The sequence below is a fragment of the Artibeus jamaicensis genome, unplaced genomic scaffold, assembly GCF_021234435.1.
Source record: "Artibeus jamaicensis isolate MK-2021 breed Jamaican fruit bat unplaced genomic scaffold, CSHL_Jam_final contig_3105, whole genome shotgun sequence".
Classification (NCBI taxonomy): Eukaryota; Metazoa; Chordata; class Mammalia; order Chiroptera; family Phyllostomidae; genus Artibeus; species Artibeus jamaicensis.
The window spans coordinates 616,598-631,037 of record NW_026521715.1 but is presented as its reverse complement, the minus strand read 5'-3'; the positions used below and the strand labels follow the sequence as shown (position 1 = coordinate 631,037).

The window sequence follows — 14,440 nt, the reverse complement described above, 5'->3', positions numbered from 1 at the left end:
TGTCGGCAAAGTCAGTAGTGGTGTTATAACTGGAATTAGCCTGATAAAGCACACATTTTTGCTACCTTAAAAGTAAAAGGATGTTGCTCCACTGTCTTTTTTTTTATTCTTATAAGATTTGTTTGCAGTGCTTGTAAGACCTCTGAAGAAAATGTTTGCTACAAAAGCACAGATATATTTGCAAAACTAGTTATATTTAATAAAGAAATATGGAGTACTACACTTAATGGCAAGACTATGTTTAGAAAGCCTTTTTTAAGAAAATATTTTTTAGCTTATCTACTTCAGGTTACAAATATCCATTTGATAGCTGTACTCTTAGTCCAGTGAATTTAATAAATACACTTCTTCAGTCACCATTCTCATTAGTTAGGTGGAAGAAAATGTCAGAGTCTGATACCACACATGACTGTATGTCTGATTTGCTGAGTAGTTTACATAGCTAGGTATCTACTTCAGAAGAGCTGTTTCCTGGTATTGGTGTAAAAACAGATACAAAGATCCATGGAACAGAATAGTCAGCCCAGAAATAAACCACAATACATGGTCAGTTAATTTATGACAAAGGAGCTGAGTCTATACAATAGGGAAATGACAGTCTTTTTAATAAATAGTGTTGGGAAAACTGGACAGCCACAAGCAAAAGAATTAAACTTGACCACTATCATATACTGTACACAAAAATTAACTTAAATGGATTAAATGATTTGGAGTAAGATCTAAACCCATACAACTCCTTGAAGAAAATGTAGGTTGTAATCTCCTTGGCATTGATTGGTCTTGGTGATGATATTTTTACTCTGACACCAAAAACAAAAGCAAAAGCTTCTGCACAGCAAAGGAGAGCAACAAAATGAGAAGATAACCTACTGAATGGGTAAGAAGTATTTGCAAATTATATATCTGATAATGGGCTCATACTCAAAATATATAACACACAACTCAGTAGCAAACCTCCCCCACATGCAATTTAATTAAAAAATGGGCAAAAGATTTGGATAGACATTTTTCTAAAGATACACAGATGGCCAACAGGTACATGAAAAGATGCTCAACATCATTAATAATAAAAAATGCAAATCAAAACCATGATGAGATACCATCTCGCACCTGTTAGAAGGGCTATTATCAAAAAGACAAGAAATAACAAGTGTTAGCAAGTGCATGGAGAAAAGGGAACCCTTGTGCACTCTTGGTAAGAATATAAATTGGTGTAGCCACTGTGGAAAATGGTCTGGAGGTTCTTCAAATATTCAGAATAGAATTAACGTGATCCAGCAAGTCTACTTCTGTGTATTTATGCAAAGGAAACAAACAAAAAAAACCCCTAACTCAAAAGAATATCTGTACCTCTATGTTCATTGCAGCGTTATTTACAACATCTAAGATATGGATGAGTGAAAAAAGAAATTGTGGTATATGCACATCATGGAAGATTTTTCAGCCATTAAATTGAATGAAATCTTGCCATTTGTGACAAAATACATGGACCTTGAGGACATTATGCTAAGTGAAATATGACAGAGAAAGACAGATACTGTATGATCTCTCTTCTATGTGTAGTCTTGTTAAAAATATATCAAACTCACAGATACAGATAAGAGATTGGTGGTTGCCCAAGGCAGGGGATGGGAAATGGAGTGAGTAGTGAAAGGGATCAAAAAGTAAAAAGGAAATAAAATAAAACCAGTAAATAATGCACACAAAAAATTGTTAAGTTGACAGAATAAACAGGGCCCTGCGTCCTTTTCCCAGCAACCTTCTCAACCTTACAGGTATATTTTCAGTGGGGAGGTCTTAAAATTAGGAAATTAGTATCAACTTTGCTGTTCTTTCAGTTGTGGTATATTTGATCATCCCTAAAAATGTCTTTCCATCATAAATATGTCATGACACTGTTACAGTTACAATAAAAACCATTGTAATTAATGTATTTGAGGTTTTTTGTAATATTTGTCATGAATACTGCAGCACACAACATTATGCTAGAGGTCCTAGCCAGTGCCATAAGGCAAGAAAAAAGAAATAAAAGGAAATAATCTAATTGGAAAGAAAAAACTGTCTTTATTCATAGACAGTTTGATCATTGATATAGAAAATTTGATGGAATCTACAAAGAAGCTATTAGAGCTGTTAAGTTGAGCAGGGTTGCAGGATACAAGATCAGTATACAAAAATTCATTGTATTTGTAGATATTAGCAACAAACAGAAAGTGAAGTTAAAAAACAAGCAATACTGCTCACAGTAACATCAAAACATATGAAACACAGATTAATCTGACAATGAAGCACAAGACCTGTACTGAAAACTACAGAACACTGTCGAGAGAAGACAATGGAGGCATAAGTGACTGGAGAAACATGCCATGTTTATGGATCAGAAAATTCAATGTAAGCACCTCTGTTTTCTCCAGAATGATTTATAGATTTAGTGCAATTAAGATGAAAATCTCTGCAGGCTCTTTTGTGGAAGTTGATAAACTGATTCTAAAGTCCATATGAAAGTGCAAAGAACCTAGAGTAATAAAAGCAACTTTGAAAAAAGAACAGAGAGAACTAACACTACTTGATCTCAAGATATTATAGAGCTATAGTAGTCAAGAATTGGTATCGAATTGGTATCAAGATGGGTAAGTGGAGTAGAGCAGAGAGTCCACAAAGAGACCCACACATACATGGGCAATTGATTTTTGATAAAAGTGAGAAGGCAGTTCATTGGAGAAAAGTTAGTCTTTTCCAATTGCTATAACAATTAATACCCATATGTAAAAACAAAAGAACTTCAATCCATAACTTGTAGCATACAGAAAAATTAACTCAAAATAGAAGATAGATCTAAATGTAAAACCTAGAGACATAACATTTCTGGAAGAAAATAGGAGAAAAATGTTTGTGGCCTGAGTTAGGTAAAGATTTCTTGGATGCGTCATGAAAAGTAAGACCTGTAACAGGATAATTCAGACTACATCAAAATTAAATACTTTCGTTCTTTAATAGACACTGTTAACGGAATGAAAAGGAAGCCACAGATTAGGAAAAATATTTTCAAATGACTTATCTAGAATATATAAAGGACTCTCAAACCTCAATAATTAAGGAAACAGACCAAATAAAAACATGCAAAGCATTTGAACAGACACTTAAGAAAATATATGGGTGCCTTGGCTGGGTGGCTCCTGTCCCATACACTGAAAGGTTGCAGGTTTGATCCCTGGTAGGGCAGGTACAGGAGGCAACTGATTAATGTTTCTCACATTGATGTTTCTCTCACTCTCATTTTCTCTCTCTCTAAAATCAATAAACATATCCTCAGGTGAGAATTTTTTTTAAAAGAGGAAATATATGGATGGAAAAAGTACATTAAAAAGCTCAATATCATTAGTTATTAAGGAAATACAAATGAAATGCACAGTGAAATACTACTATACTCCTATAGAATAAAATTGTTTAAAGTACAACGTCAGGTGTTTGGAAGGATGTAGAGAAACTGGAACTGGTTAGAATGTAAAATGGTACAACCACTTTAGAAAATAGTTTGGTGGTTTTTTTTTTTTAAGTTAAACATATTCCTACCATGCGATCCAGCTATTTCACACTTAGGTATTTCACAAGAGAATTGAAGGCACATGTCCATATGATTCAGTGGCCCCCAGCCTTTCTGGCCCCAGGGCCCATTTTCATGGAAGACAGTTTTTCCACAGACTGGGGATGGGGTGATGGTTTGGGGAAGATTCAAGCACAGTGCATTCAACCTCACCACCCGCTGTGCGTCCAGACTGCTTACAGGCCATGGTACCAGTCTGTGGCCCTGAGGTTGGGGACCCCAGCATATAAAGACAGGAATGTAAATATTCATAGCAGCTTTATTTGTAATAGCCAGAAACTGGAAGAATCCCAAATGCCCATCAACAGATAAGTACATGAATTATATATCTATACCACAGAATACTGTTTACCAATTAAAGGAGAATGAACTATTCTCCTTTAGATATCCACAATAACGTGGATGAAGCAGACAAAATTCTGAAGGAAAGAATCCAGATTTTAGAAAATGAATGTATAATTTGTTTATGTAAAATTCTAGACAAGGCAAACTAACCTAGAGTGACAAAGAATGTTTAAGGGCTGGCAAGGAAGGGCAGGAAAGAAGGAGGACTGGCAGGGACAGAGAACTCTGGGGTGGTGATTATTTCCTTAGTTGTGGCAGTGATTTCATGTCAACTTAACAAGTGGCATACTTTAAATAAGTGTACCTCATTGCACATCACTTATATACACCTCCCAGAAAAAGTGAGCAAGCAGGCTCTGCTGTTATTAGAAAGCCCCCGTAAAAGGTAGGTAATAACGGGACCCAACTCTTAGGGTGGTTGTGAGGACCACGAGTTTTCATCTATGTTCAGAGTTTAGACCAGGCCTGACTCACTGTTCACCACTTGATGTGAATGTATCTTGTCCTCTACTGTACTGTAAATGCTTGGTGACCAGGGTACCATGTCTTGGTCATCATTCTGTCTAGTGTGAAACTCACCATGGGTATTTAGTTGTATAATCCTCAACATCACAAACAGTGCAAAAATTTTTTTGATGAATTTCCAATTGATACGTAAGTGGCAGAATCAACATCCTTGACACATGCAACATGGATAAAAAAGATTGAAAAAAGAACTGAAGAATTGTGACATACACCGTTCTGGACTAATTTGTGAATTAAATAAAATTCGGATGTATATGGGAAGTGTTTGCAATGCCATATTGTCTTAAAGATGCATCTTTATTTTATTTACACACATGCACAGTGTGTGTCTGTGTATCACACACACTGACTGGATTTCATGTCCTCTGAGCACTCTGATGCAGCCGTCACCCTGGTTTCTGTCACTTATTTTAGAATGCAGTTAAGTCCTTGGGAAAATCACTTAGGTCATCAGTGAGGAATGCCACCAAAATAGCTTCTCACTTAAGTTCCCATCCCTAGAGCTCACCCACAGGAGGTTCCGATAAATTCAAATATTTAATAACTTGTATTTTTCTTTCTCCTTAAACACAGGCCCTCTGGTCCTGGAGGCAGGATCACGTGGTGGATTCTTGGCAGTCAGCAGTCTGCGGAGCTTTTGCAGGTGCAGAGGATTATATTATACTGGGAAAGACCAAAGGGGGGGGGGATGGGAAAATACTCACAATGCAAAAACAACATTCTTTAGAAATTCCAGATTGTTTAGATGAAGAGAGTTCCACTAGTTGTTTGAGAAAAGAAAGTGTCTTAGAAAAAAGAAAAACCTAGAAGGTGTCCACTTGAAAGACAACCAGTTTGTTTTCAACAAATTTTTCTTTTTCTCTTTATCTTTATTAAAGCCTTCACTCAGACCCTTTGGATTATCTTGAAGATGATTTATAAGGCTATGGAGGCAGGGACTTGCTGTGGGTGCAGGGCTGACTGCAGCTGTCTGCCCTGAGCACTGCTTTGGGGGTTTCAGTGATTTCTGCAGCAGGCAGTGATTCACAGTCCGTGTGACATGTTTGACAGCACTGTAGATTAACTAGTGTCAGGGGAATGGAGGCTGCCCCACAGTTTACTGAAGGCTAAACTGCTCTGCGTAGAAAGCATGGAGATCTAAACATCTGGGCATTTTCTAGACATTAAACCAAGAGCAAAGTGACAATATGTGGTATTGTGTTATCCCTCACTGAGTCATATGAATTTTTCCAGTGAGGTTCTAATGAGAACTCAGGTGCTTTATGGGACTTAATAAATCATAGGTTTAACATTCTGAGAGAGAAATAGAGTTTGTTGTTGCAAATAAAGGTAATTAGAATTACAGTTGAAAGAAATTGAAGTGGAGATTTGCCAGAAAGTTGTCAATTACTAGTTTAGATGTGAAGCCAGTAAGTTGACAGATATGTAGGGTTAGATGTCGACTTTATTAGAAAGGAATTATGTTTTAATTTCTTCAGTGGTTGCTGGGTTGGGTGTTGTAGTGATTAGGAAAATAGAAAACATACATGTTATAGGATTCTTTATTAATAATTGGACCCATTTGACTCATAGAATTGATAATAAAAAATATGAATGTTGCCTCTAGACATGAAGCCAGCTCAGACTGATTGTGATGGGTAATTGTTTCCACATGGCACTGTCATTAACTGTGTTAAATAAGTAGGTGGTCTTGATGCATTTTCCAGAGGTCAGGCATCTTTATTGCCCAGTCCTTAAATGTGAAAATGTGTACTTTTGTGACTCCCTCCCGGGCCCTGGGAACAAAGTGAGCATTGGGGAAATCTGGTCTCCTGGACAAGGTAAGGCCACTGTCTAGGCTCACAGTACCATACCACACAGTGCACAGATGATGTGTTGTAGAATTGTGATCCTGCAACCTGCATACTTTTGTTAGCCAGTGTCGCCCCAATAAATTCAATAAAAAAGGGAAAAGATAAAGTTAATAATACCATGAAACTCCCATGTGTTGAAATGAGAAGTATATATTCTCTGGGCTCATTCCTTAAGTAGCAGATACATTCAAAGCCAATGCATTAGATCTCTAAGGAAAATTTGCATCCATTACAGTCCCTTTTTCTGTGTAATGCTTTGTAATAGGCACTGGCCACTTGTATTAGTCAGAATAGGGGAAGAAACTTTTTATCAAATGCCTGCCCATTGATCATGGGATCCCATGGGCCAGGCCCTGCCAGTGAGGTGGCTCACTGTGTCCAGTGACAGCAGAGAAGCTGGGACATGAGCAGGGAAGGGCTTTGCCCAGAGCCACACATCTAGTCCTGGCCAAGTGGTTGGATTTAAAAAATCTGTCAAGTCTCAGTTCTGCCCCCAACTAAAGAATGAGGTTTGGGGGCCTTCCTGGGCACCAGTGTCCTTACCTGTAGCACAGAAGCAGCTCTCCTTACCTAAAGACATTATAGTGCTTTAGGATATATATTAATACATTGTAACTGATAAACTTAGTTATTAAACTTAGTAGTTAAACTAATTAAACTTAGTTTAATTCCTTGAACTTATTTAAGGAATTATTACTATTTTGATAAAAATAATCAACGCCTGGAAAATGAAAAGCTGTTATCACAATAATTTCAATGACATTGATAGACTGATATTAGCTTAACAATAACCCACAACCGTCGGACCAACTTCATAGAATGATATTAATAAAGTTACTGTACAAAAACTTCTCCTCTCATATAGTCACCTTATTTTTTCACCTGAGATTCCGATAAATGAAGGGGTTTGTCCAAGATCTGCAAAAATCCCCAGATATTTAGCAAAAGATTAAATGCATTTCTTGTTTATATCCCTTTTCTTTTGAAATTTTAGTTGGTACAATGTTGATCCTGAGGAATTACATTACTACTTTAAAAGTTTCTGAAAGATAAAAATCACTTGAAAATACTCCAGATTATGAAAAAGTGATATTCTGCAAGAGTCTGTTGCAACATTGTCTGTCACACACTGTAGAGAAGTGAATTATGACTCGCTGTCAGACTCGGGCTTATGTGGCTGTAGATAGAGGCAGTGATAAAACTTGCCCTCGTGTCAGAAATCAGAGTACTCATTCCTGCATGCTTCAACCCAATCTGTGCCATCTTCTGTTCTCGTGCTTGTTTTATAAAGTACTCGACACGAATATCCAAAAATGGCCCTCGACAATGGAGGTGTTGAAGGCTTGTCATGCTCAGCAACTCCCTGGGCTGCTGGTCAGGGGTTAAACTAGGAAGAAAAGGGACTTTGCGAACTGCCTCACTTCAAGTTGACTTCTAAATATAAAATTGTAATTCCGTCTGAGTAATTATGACATCTGCTACTAAAGTGATAATTGACATTCCACAATGTTTTTGGATCAGTTTCTTGTAACTAACACTTATTTACATTCTCCAAGAGGAGAATGATAGAGATGTAGATATAGACAGACAGACAGACAGACAGCTCTTCCCCTGGCTTGAAATTCTAGAATAGGGTAAAGGGTTATCTGGATACAAACAAGAAGGTGCAACACAGTCTTTAAAAGAAAAATATGTTTATTGTTGAAGCTCTGCTGACCGGACAGTATTTGGACATTATTTGGAAGATGTGCCTGAAGATCATGTTCTTTTTTTTTTTTGGAAATGTAGAGTTTTTAATTTTTTTAAATATATTTTATTGATTGTGCCATTTTCTCCCCCTTCATTCCCTCCACCCTGCACACCCCCTCCCCACCATTCCCACCTTTAGTTTATGTCCATGTGTCACAAGTTCTTTAGATTCTATATTTCCCATACTATTCTTGCCCTCTCCCCTATCTATTTTCTACCTACCGTCTATGCTACTTATTTTCTGTACCTTCTCCCCCCTTCTCCCCCTCCCTTTCCCCTGTTGCTAACCCTCCATGTGATCTCCATTTCTATGGTTCCGCTCCTGATCTAGCTGTCCTCTTAGTTTGCTTTTGTTTTAGGTGTGGTTGTTAATAACTGTGAGTTTGCTGTCCTTTCATTGTTCATTTTTTTTATCTCCTTTTTCTTAGGTAAGTCCCTTTAACATTTCATATAATAAGGGCTTGGTGATGATGAACTCCTTTAACTTGACCTTATCTGAGAAGCACTTTATCTGCCCTTCCATTCTAAATGAAAGCTTTCCTGGATAGAGCTATGTTGGATGTAGGTCCTTGCCTTTCATGACTTGGAATACTTCTTTCCAGCCCCTTCTTGCCTGTAAGGTCTCTTTTGAGAAATCAGCTGACAGTCTGATGGTAACTCCTTTTTAGGTGACTGTCCCCTTATCTCTTGCTGCTTCCAGGATTCTCTCTTTCATTTTAATCTTGGCTAATGTGATGATGATGTGCCTTGGTGTGTTCCTATTTGGGTCCAGATTCTTTGGGACTCTCTGAGCTTCCTGGATTTCCTGGAAGTCTATTTCCTTTGCTAGAATGGGGAAATTCTCATTTATTATTTGTTCAAATAAGTTTTCCACTGGTGGCTGTTCCTCTTCCCCTTCTGGTACCCCTATAATTCGGATGTTGGAATATTTAAAGATGTCCTGGAGGTTCCTAAGCCTCTCCTCATTTTTTGAATTCTTGTTTCTTCATCCTTTTCTGTTTGGTCATTTTTTCCCTCCTTCTGGCCCACTCCTTTGATTTGAATCCCAGTTTCCTTTCCATTACTATTGGTTTCCTGTGCATTTCCCTTCATTTAAATTAGTTTAGCCTTCTTATGTTCCTCTAATTTGTGACTAAAATCAGCCAGTTCTACGAGCATCCTGATCACCAGTGTTTTGAACTGTGCATCTGATAGGTTGGCTATCTCTTGGTCGCTTAGAAGTATTGGCTCTGGGGCTTTGAGCTGTTCTTCTTGAGCCGCAATGTTTTGGTCTGTTCACACCTGTTCCGTATGAGGTGCAGAGCCTTAGGTTTTCACCAGGGCGGGGCAACCCAGTCGCTTAGTTGTGACGCTGTATGTGGGGGTGGGGTCAGAGAGGGGCAATGGCGTTTGTTCTGCACTCTCTTGGAGTTCTGTCCTCTCTGCTGCTTTCCGCAAGCAAATTGGGCCCTTCTGCTGCTAGTTCCCTGGTGTGTGGGCTTGTGCACCCTCCAAGACCCTGTGGGTCTCTTCAACGAACTCTCTGTGAGCCTGGGAGCTTCTCTCAGCAGCTTGACGCCGAAAGTTTTTCCAATTGGTGCTTTTAGGCTTTAATTCCCATCGCTGGTCCGCAGGGTCTATCTCACTGCTTGTTCCTCTGCCCGGTTTATCTGCGCGCCAATGTGTGACCGTGGTCAGCCAGCTGCCTTGCACCCTCACTGGGTCTGCCCGTTCCCACTCCACGCCTGGGATCCGCCAACTGCTGCCCGCACCTGGGTCATCCGGCCGAGTTTTCCTGCACAACCCTGCTCCGCCACCCGCTGACTACCCCTCTTACCAGTCTGGATGAATGGTTCGTTGTTGTCAGACTTCTGTACAGTTCAATTTTCTGTGTTTTGGTTGCAGTTTTTGTTACTAAACTTTGTTGTCTTTAAACTTGGTTGTGCGAGGAGGTATAGTATTTCCACCTATGCCTCCATCTTGGCCAGAACTGAAGACCCTGTTCTTGCTGCCAGGCTAATTGGAGGGGCCCTGGAAGGCCTGTGAGGGACAGTGCTGCCCCCTGTTGCCCCCACCGTGCTCTCAGCTGCTACTAGGAGGTGACAGCTCCAGACCTGTTGAAGGAAGGTGGCCCCTTTGTCTGGAGACCATAAACAACCAGCATTTATTTCCTAAGGACCTGCATCTAGTTTCCCCTAAATCTGGTCCTGAAAGCAGTCTCCTAACATTCAGTCAAGTAAAAACCTACCGCAGTAGGACCCATAGTAAATTGTTTCCCATGTGATTTGAACACAGAAGCAGCCTACAGTGGCTGTACCAAAGAATTGTTTCCTGTCTAATATGTTAGCATGTTCCCTGTATTTATTACCAGCAGTTTACAATACCCTTGAGTAAAATGTAGAAAATAATGACATTTTAACTGAAAGTACTGGTCCCCTGCCCCCTCCCTATTATGACCAGTTACTCTGTTACAGGACCTTCACAAGTCCTTCCTGCAACCTCATAAAAAACACTGGGGGGTCAGAGCAATCTTTGATATTTGAAGATACTCAAATTGACTTAGTAACGTTCATAAAATACAGTTTCCCTCATGGTAGTAAAATTAGGATCTATTTGAACATATGCATTCTTGTCTTTCACATTTCCTTGTATCATTGTGATGAAACCCAAATCTCTAAGAAAATACTGGCAGGTGTCCACAGTAAAGGAACAGGGAACTTCTGCTAATGGCCAAAATAAGTTTGATTTGCAGCACCTGATTTTGTTACAGGGCACGTACTTTTCAACATAGGTGGCTTGTAAAACCTTGAGTAGACACACAGGGACAGAAGTTCTTGCTAACTTTCAAGTTGTCATAGTTGGTTTAGGAAGTTTGTGAACATTTTCAAACAAGAAAAATGGTGTATGCACTTCTGAATTTTAATGAATGGATAAATTTTAATGTCTTTATATATCAAAGTCATCATATAGTGAAGGATCTAAGATACACGTGACTTTGAGTCCTGATTCCTTATTATCTGTGTGTCCCTGGGCAAGTTGGCTGTAAAGTGCAAATGAGATAAAATAATAAGTGAAGGTACCTAGTATAGTCCCGATGCACCAGATACAAAATTAGCACAGGTATTAGCTTGGGGTTTTCCCCCTCCACCTTCCCCTTAGAGAGCAAGTTGAAATCTTCAGTTCATAAAAACTGTAACACTTGTCCAGGGCACCCCATAAGCATGTTTGAGCCCCTACTGCGTGTACTGGGCTAGAGACATGAAGAAAACTCACACTTCCCTGCTCACCCAGAAAAGAGCTAATTACTTGGAGCATAAGTACAAGCCAGGGACTACTCTAGACCCTTTGCATAGACTCATTTCATCTCTGTGTCATATTGCTGTCTGCACTTTATAGATGAAAAACTGAGCCCGTTGGAAGACCCAGGGGCCAAAAGCCTCGGAGTTTGGGAGTCAGACAGAAAAGTTCAAGTCTCAGCTCTGTATTAAGAAAACCTGCTGTGATTTAATGTCAGTGAACTCCAGACTCCCCGCCCACAGCATGGCGTCACCAGAATGCCTCTCATAGGGTTTTCTACTAAGGCCAGTCATCGAGGAGAGTGAGAGTGAGGCCTGGTTGTTCCAGGCCAGACCCTGCAGCCAGTAAAGGCAACAAAACCGTATGAGATTGGAGTGCTACAGGTTCATTGCCTGTGTCCTCCTTTGTCCTTTTTATTCCTTCTTAAGGATTTTTTTTAATGGATGTGAAGCCTTCCCGGACCCTTTTGTGTAGATAAATTTACTCTTTTAGTGCAGAAAGTGTGGTTTAAAAACATTGAAATTGTTGGATTTCAGGACTGAGTCCACCAAATTTTAACATACTTGAGGTTTAGCCAAGTCTCTGAATATCAGGCAGCTTCTGAATTAGGAAAATATTTCACATATTCATAACACAAAAGTGGCTTAAAAAAGGGCACTTGTTATTATTGTTATTCATGTTATTCCTTATTAACTCTAAGTGTGTCATCTGTGGGCAACCAAAAATGGAACACAGAAGCATTAATGGGTGCATCTTTCTAAAAGTCATCGTCATGAAGTTAGCAACTGGCGCTTCAGTGTAATGCTTGTTCTTCAGCAACACATTTAGAAAGAGATTTGGGAAGATCAAATGACCTTCTTGTCCACATGCCACACACAACTTGGAGGGAGGGTGTTGCTATTTTTGGAGTATCCTTCCCACATGTGTTCTGTTCAGCCCTTACAGAACTGCCCACTTCACCTGAGCTCACAGACGCTGAATCTTTTAGAAAGTCCTTTTGAGTTTATTATTTTACCTCCATAGGACCTCTTGAGGTTTATATGATATCTTTGTATCATATTACATAGAATATTGGTACCATATAATATGGTTTCTGTTAGGAAAAAATTTTTGATTCCTCTGCCCTAGATATAGCTCCCTTTAAAATATGTGGATTTTTAAACTATCTGTTGTGCAGTCACGGCATTTCTGTGGGAGAGAAGGTAGGAGGGAAACCATGAGGAGCAGTCTTTTTAGATCAAGACGGACTAACAAGATGCAGAAGGAAGCTTGGAAATGCTACTTCAACTGGCTTGTTATCAGAAGCCTGGAAATGTAGAAAGCTTTTCTCTTTCAATGTTTTTAACTTAAAGAATCCAGCCATATGTACCAAAAACCCCACTGTGATATAAATTTCTGTTGGCCCACTTTTCCTCAGAGTAGAAATGATAGAAGCATTTTGGAGCCAGATGAGAGACCAGTGGCCGATGGAAGGCGTGGCCCTCTGAGAATCAGGGGGAGCCCCCTGCCTCGCAGTGAGAGTAGGTGTCTGCTGTAGACACGTAGCCGGGCACACACTCAGCTCTATTCACTGCGCCACAGAGAGCAAGAGGTGGGTGGGGCCCGCTTGGCCCGAGGAGGTAAAGCATTACCACCTTGTCATCTTGCCATATGTGGTGCAGTGTCATTACAAAATCTGTGGCATGCAGGTAGAGGTTTTGCATGCATGCATATAGTTCTTGAACCAATCAAGGGGACATAATGATAAAGAGCTAATTTTTGCATACTTACGTGAGATTATAAAATAAACATTATAAAACATGGTGTAACACCATAAACAACACTGTATTGGGGTTTATATACACAGGTGGATTTGCAGCTGTGGTCACCACACCTCTGGATGTGGCGAAAACAAGAATCATGTTGGCAAAGGTAAGTGGTAAAATAACATAATGTGGACATAACAGATGCTCCTATATACTAGCACTGAGGCTTATGTGTACATAAAGTGAAGAAAAGTGGAAAATGCTTCTCTGTAGGAGCAGCCTTATGCCACAGTCCAACCTCCAGTGGAACTGACATTGACGAAACAGTCTGTGTTGCTGTCACTGTGCATGATGTCTGTGTAATCATTTTCAACTACGTATGTGAGTGAGCAGGGCTGGTAGGGCCTCTGCGTGGTACGACTACATTCAAATTACCTCTGTTTTTACCATTGACAGACCTGAGGCTCAGAGTCAGCTTGCTTCATGCCACACAGCAGGTGAACTAACTACAGGCTCTTGAATTTAGGTCATGCTTGGCCTTAACTGGGTAAATTAGAAGAGTTGTCAAAATTCTTACAGTTTTTTCTTGAAAGAAATGTTGTTTTAAAAAAAACTACAGACTTCACGGATGCCATATATATAACGTAGCTAGAAACTAAAACAATAAAAAATAAAGTCATATGCTGGAAAGGTATATGGTTTTTCCTAAAGAGGTCAACCATGTTTTTAAATTGAACATTAATAGTACCCTTCAATGAATGTGTTTATTAGCTACTGAGGTGAGTTTCATAGTTGTACCATCTGTCCTGACTACCCCCATTTTTCTCAACTCAGTTGATACTGCTTTCCACGGCTCCCCCCCCCGCCTGCCCTGTAGTTGTGTATGAACTGTCCAGGTGTGCGTTTCCTGTCAGTGGTTGTATGTCCGTGTCTGGGTGTGATTTTCCTATTCGTAGTGTGTGTGAATGATCTGAGTATGGATTTCATGGTTAGTAGTTGTACATGAATTATCTGGACGTGGTTTTCCTGTTCAGTGGTTGTATGTGAATTACGAGGGTATGATTTCCCTGCTTAGTAGTGTAAGTGAAATATCTGGCTATGGTCATTAGTTGTATGTGAATTATCTGGATATAGTTTTCTTGTTCCATGGTTTTATGTGAATTATCTGGGTGTTATTTTCCTGTTTCGTAGTTGTACAGGAATTATCTTGTTGCAGTTATCTTGTTCAGTGGCTGTTTGTGAATTACTTGGGTGTGATTTTCCTGTTAACACAGTAGTTGTATGTGAATAATCTGGGTGAGCTCCACTCATCTTTTGATAATGAGACCAGGAAAGCGGCTTTC

At 39.5% G+C, this 14,440-nt stretch overlaps 1 protein-coding gene across 4 annotated transcripts in view; it reads left to right on the top strand.

Annotated features, from left to right (window-relative positions):
• Positions 1 to 14,440, top strand: part of SLC25A26 (solute carrier family 25 member 26) — a 156,345-nt gene that overhangs the window by 135,042 nt on the left and 6,863 nt on the right. For all 4 annotated transcript variants that reach the window (XM_037135518.2, XM_037135517.2, XM_037135520.2 and 1 more), the window contains 2 exons: positions 5,048 to 5,117; positions 13,199 to 13,263. In XM_037135518.2, coding sequence (XP_036991413.2) covers positions 5,048 to 5,117; positions 13,199 to 13,263 — 135 coding nt within the window. The remainder of the gene's footprint in view (positions 1 to 5,047; positions 5,118 to 13,198; positions 13,264 to 14,440) is intronic.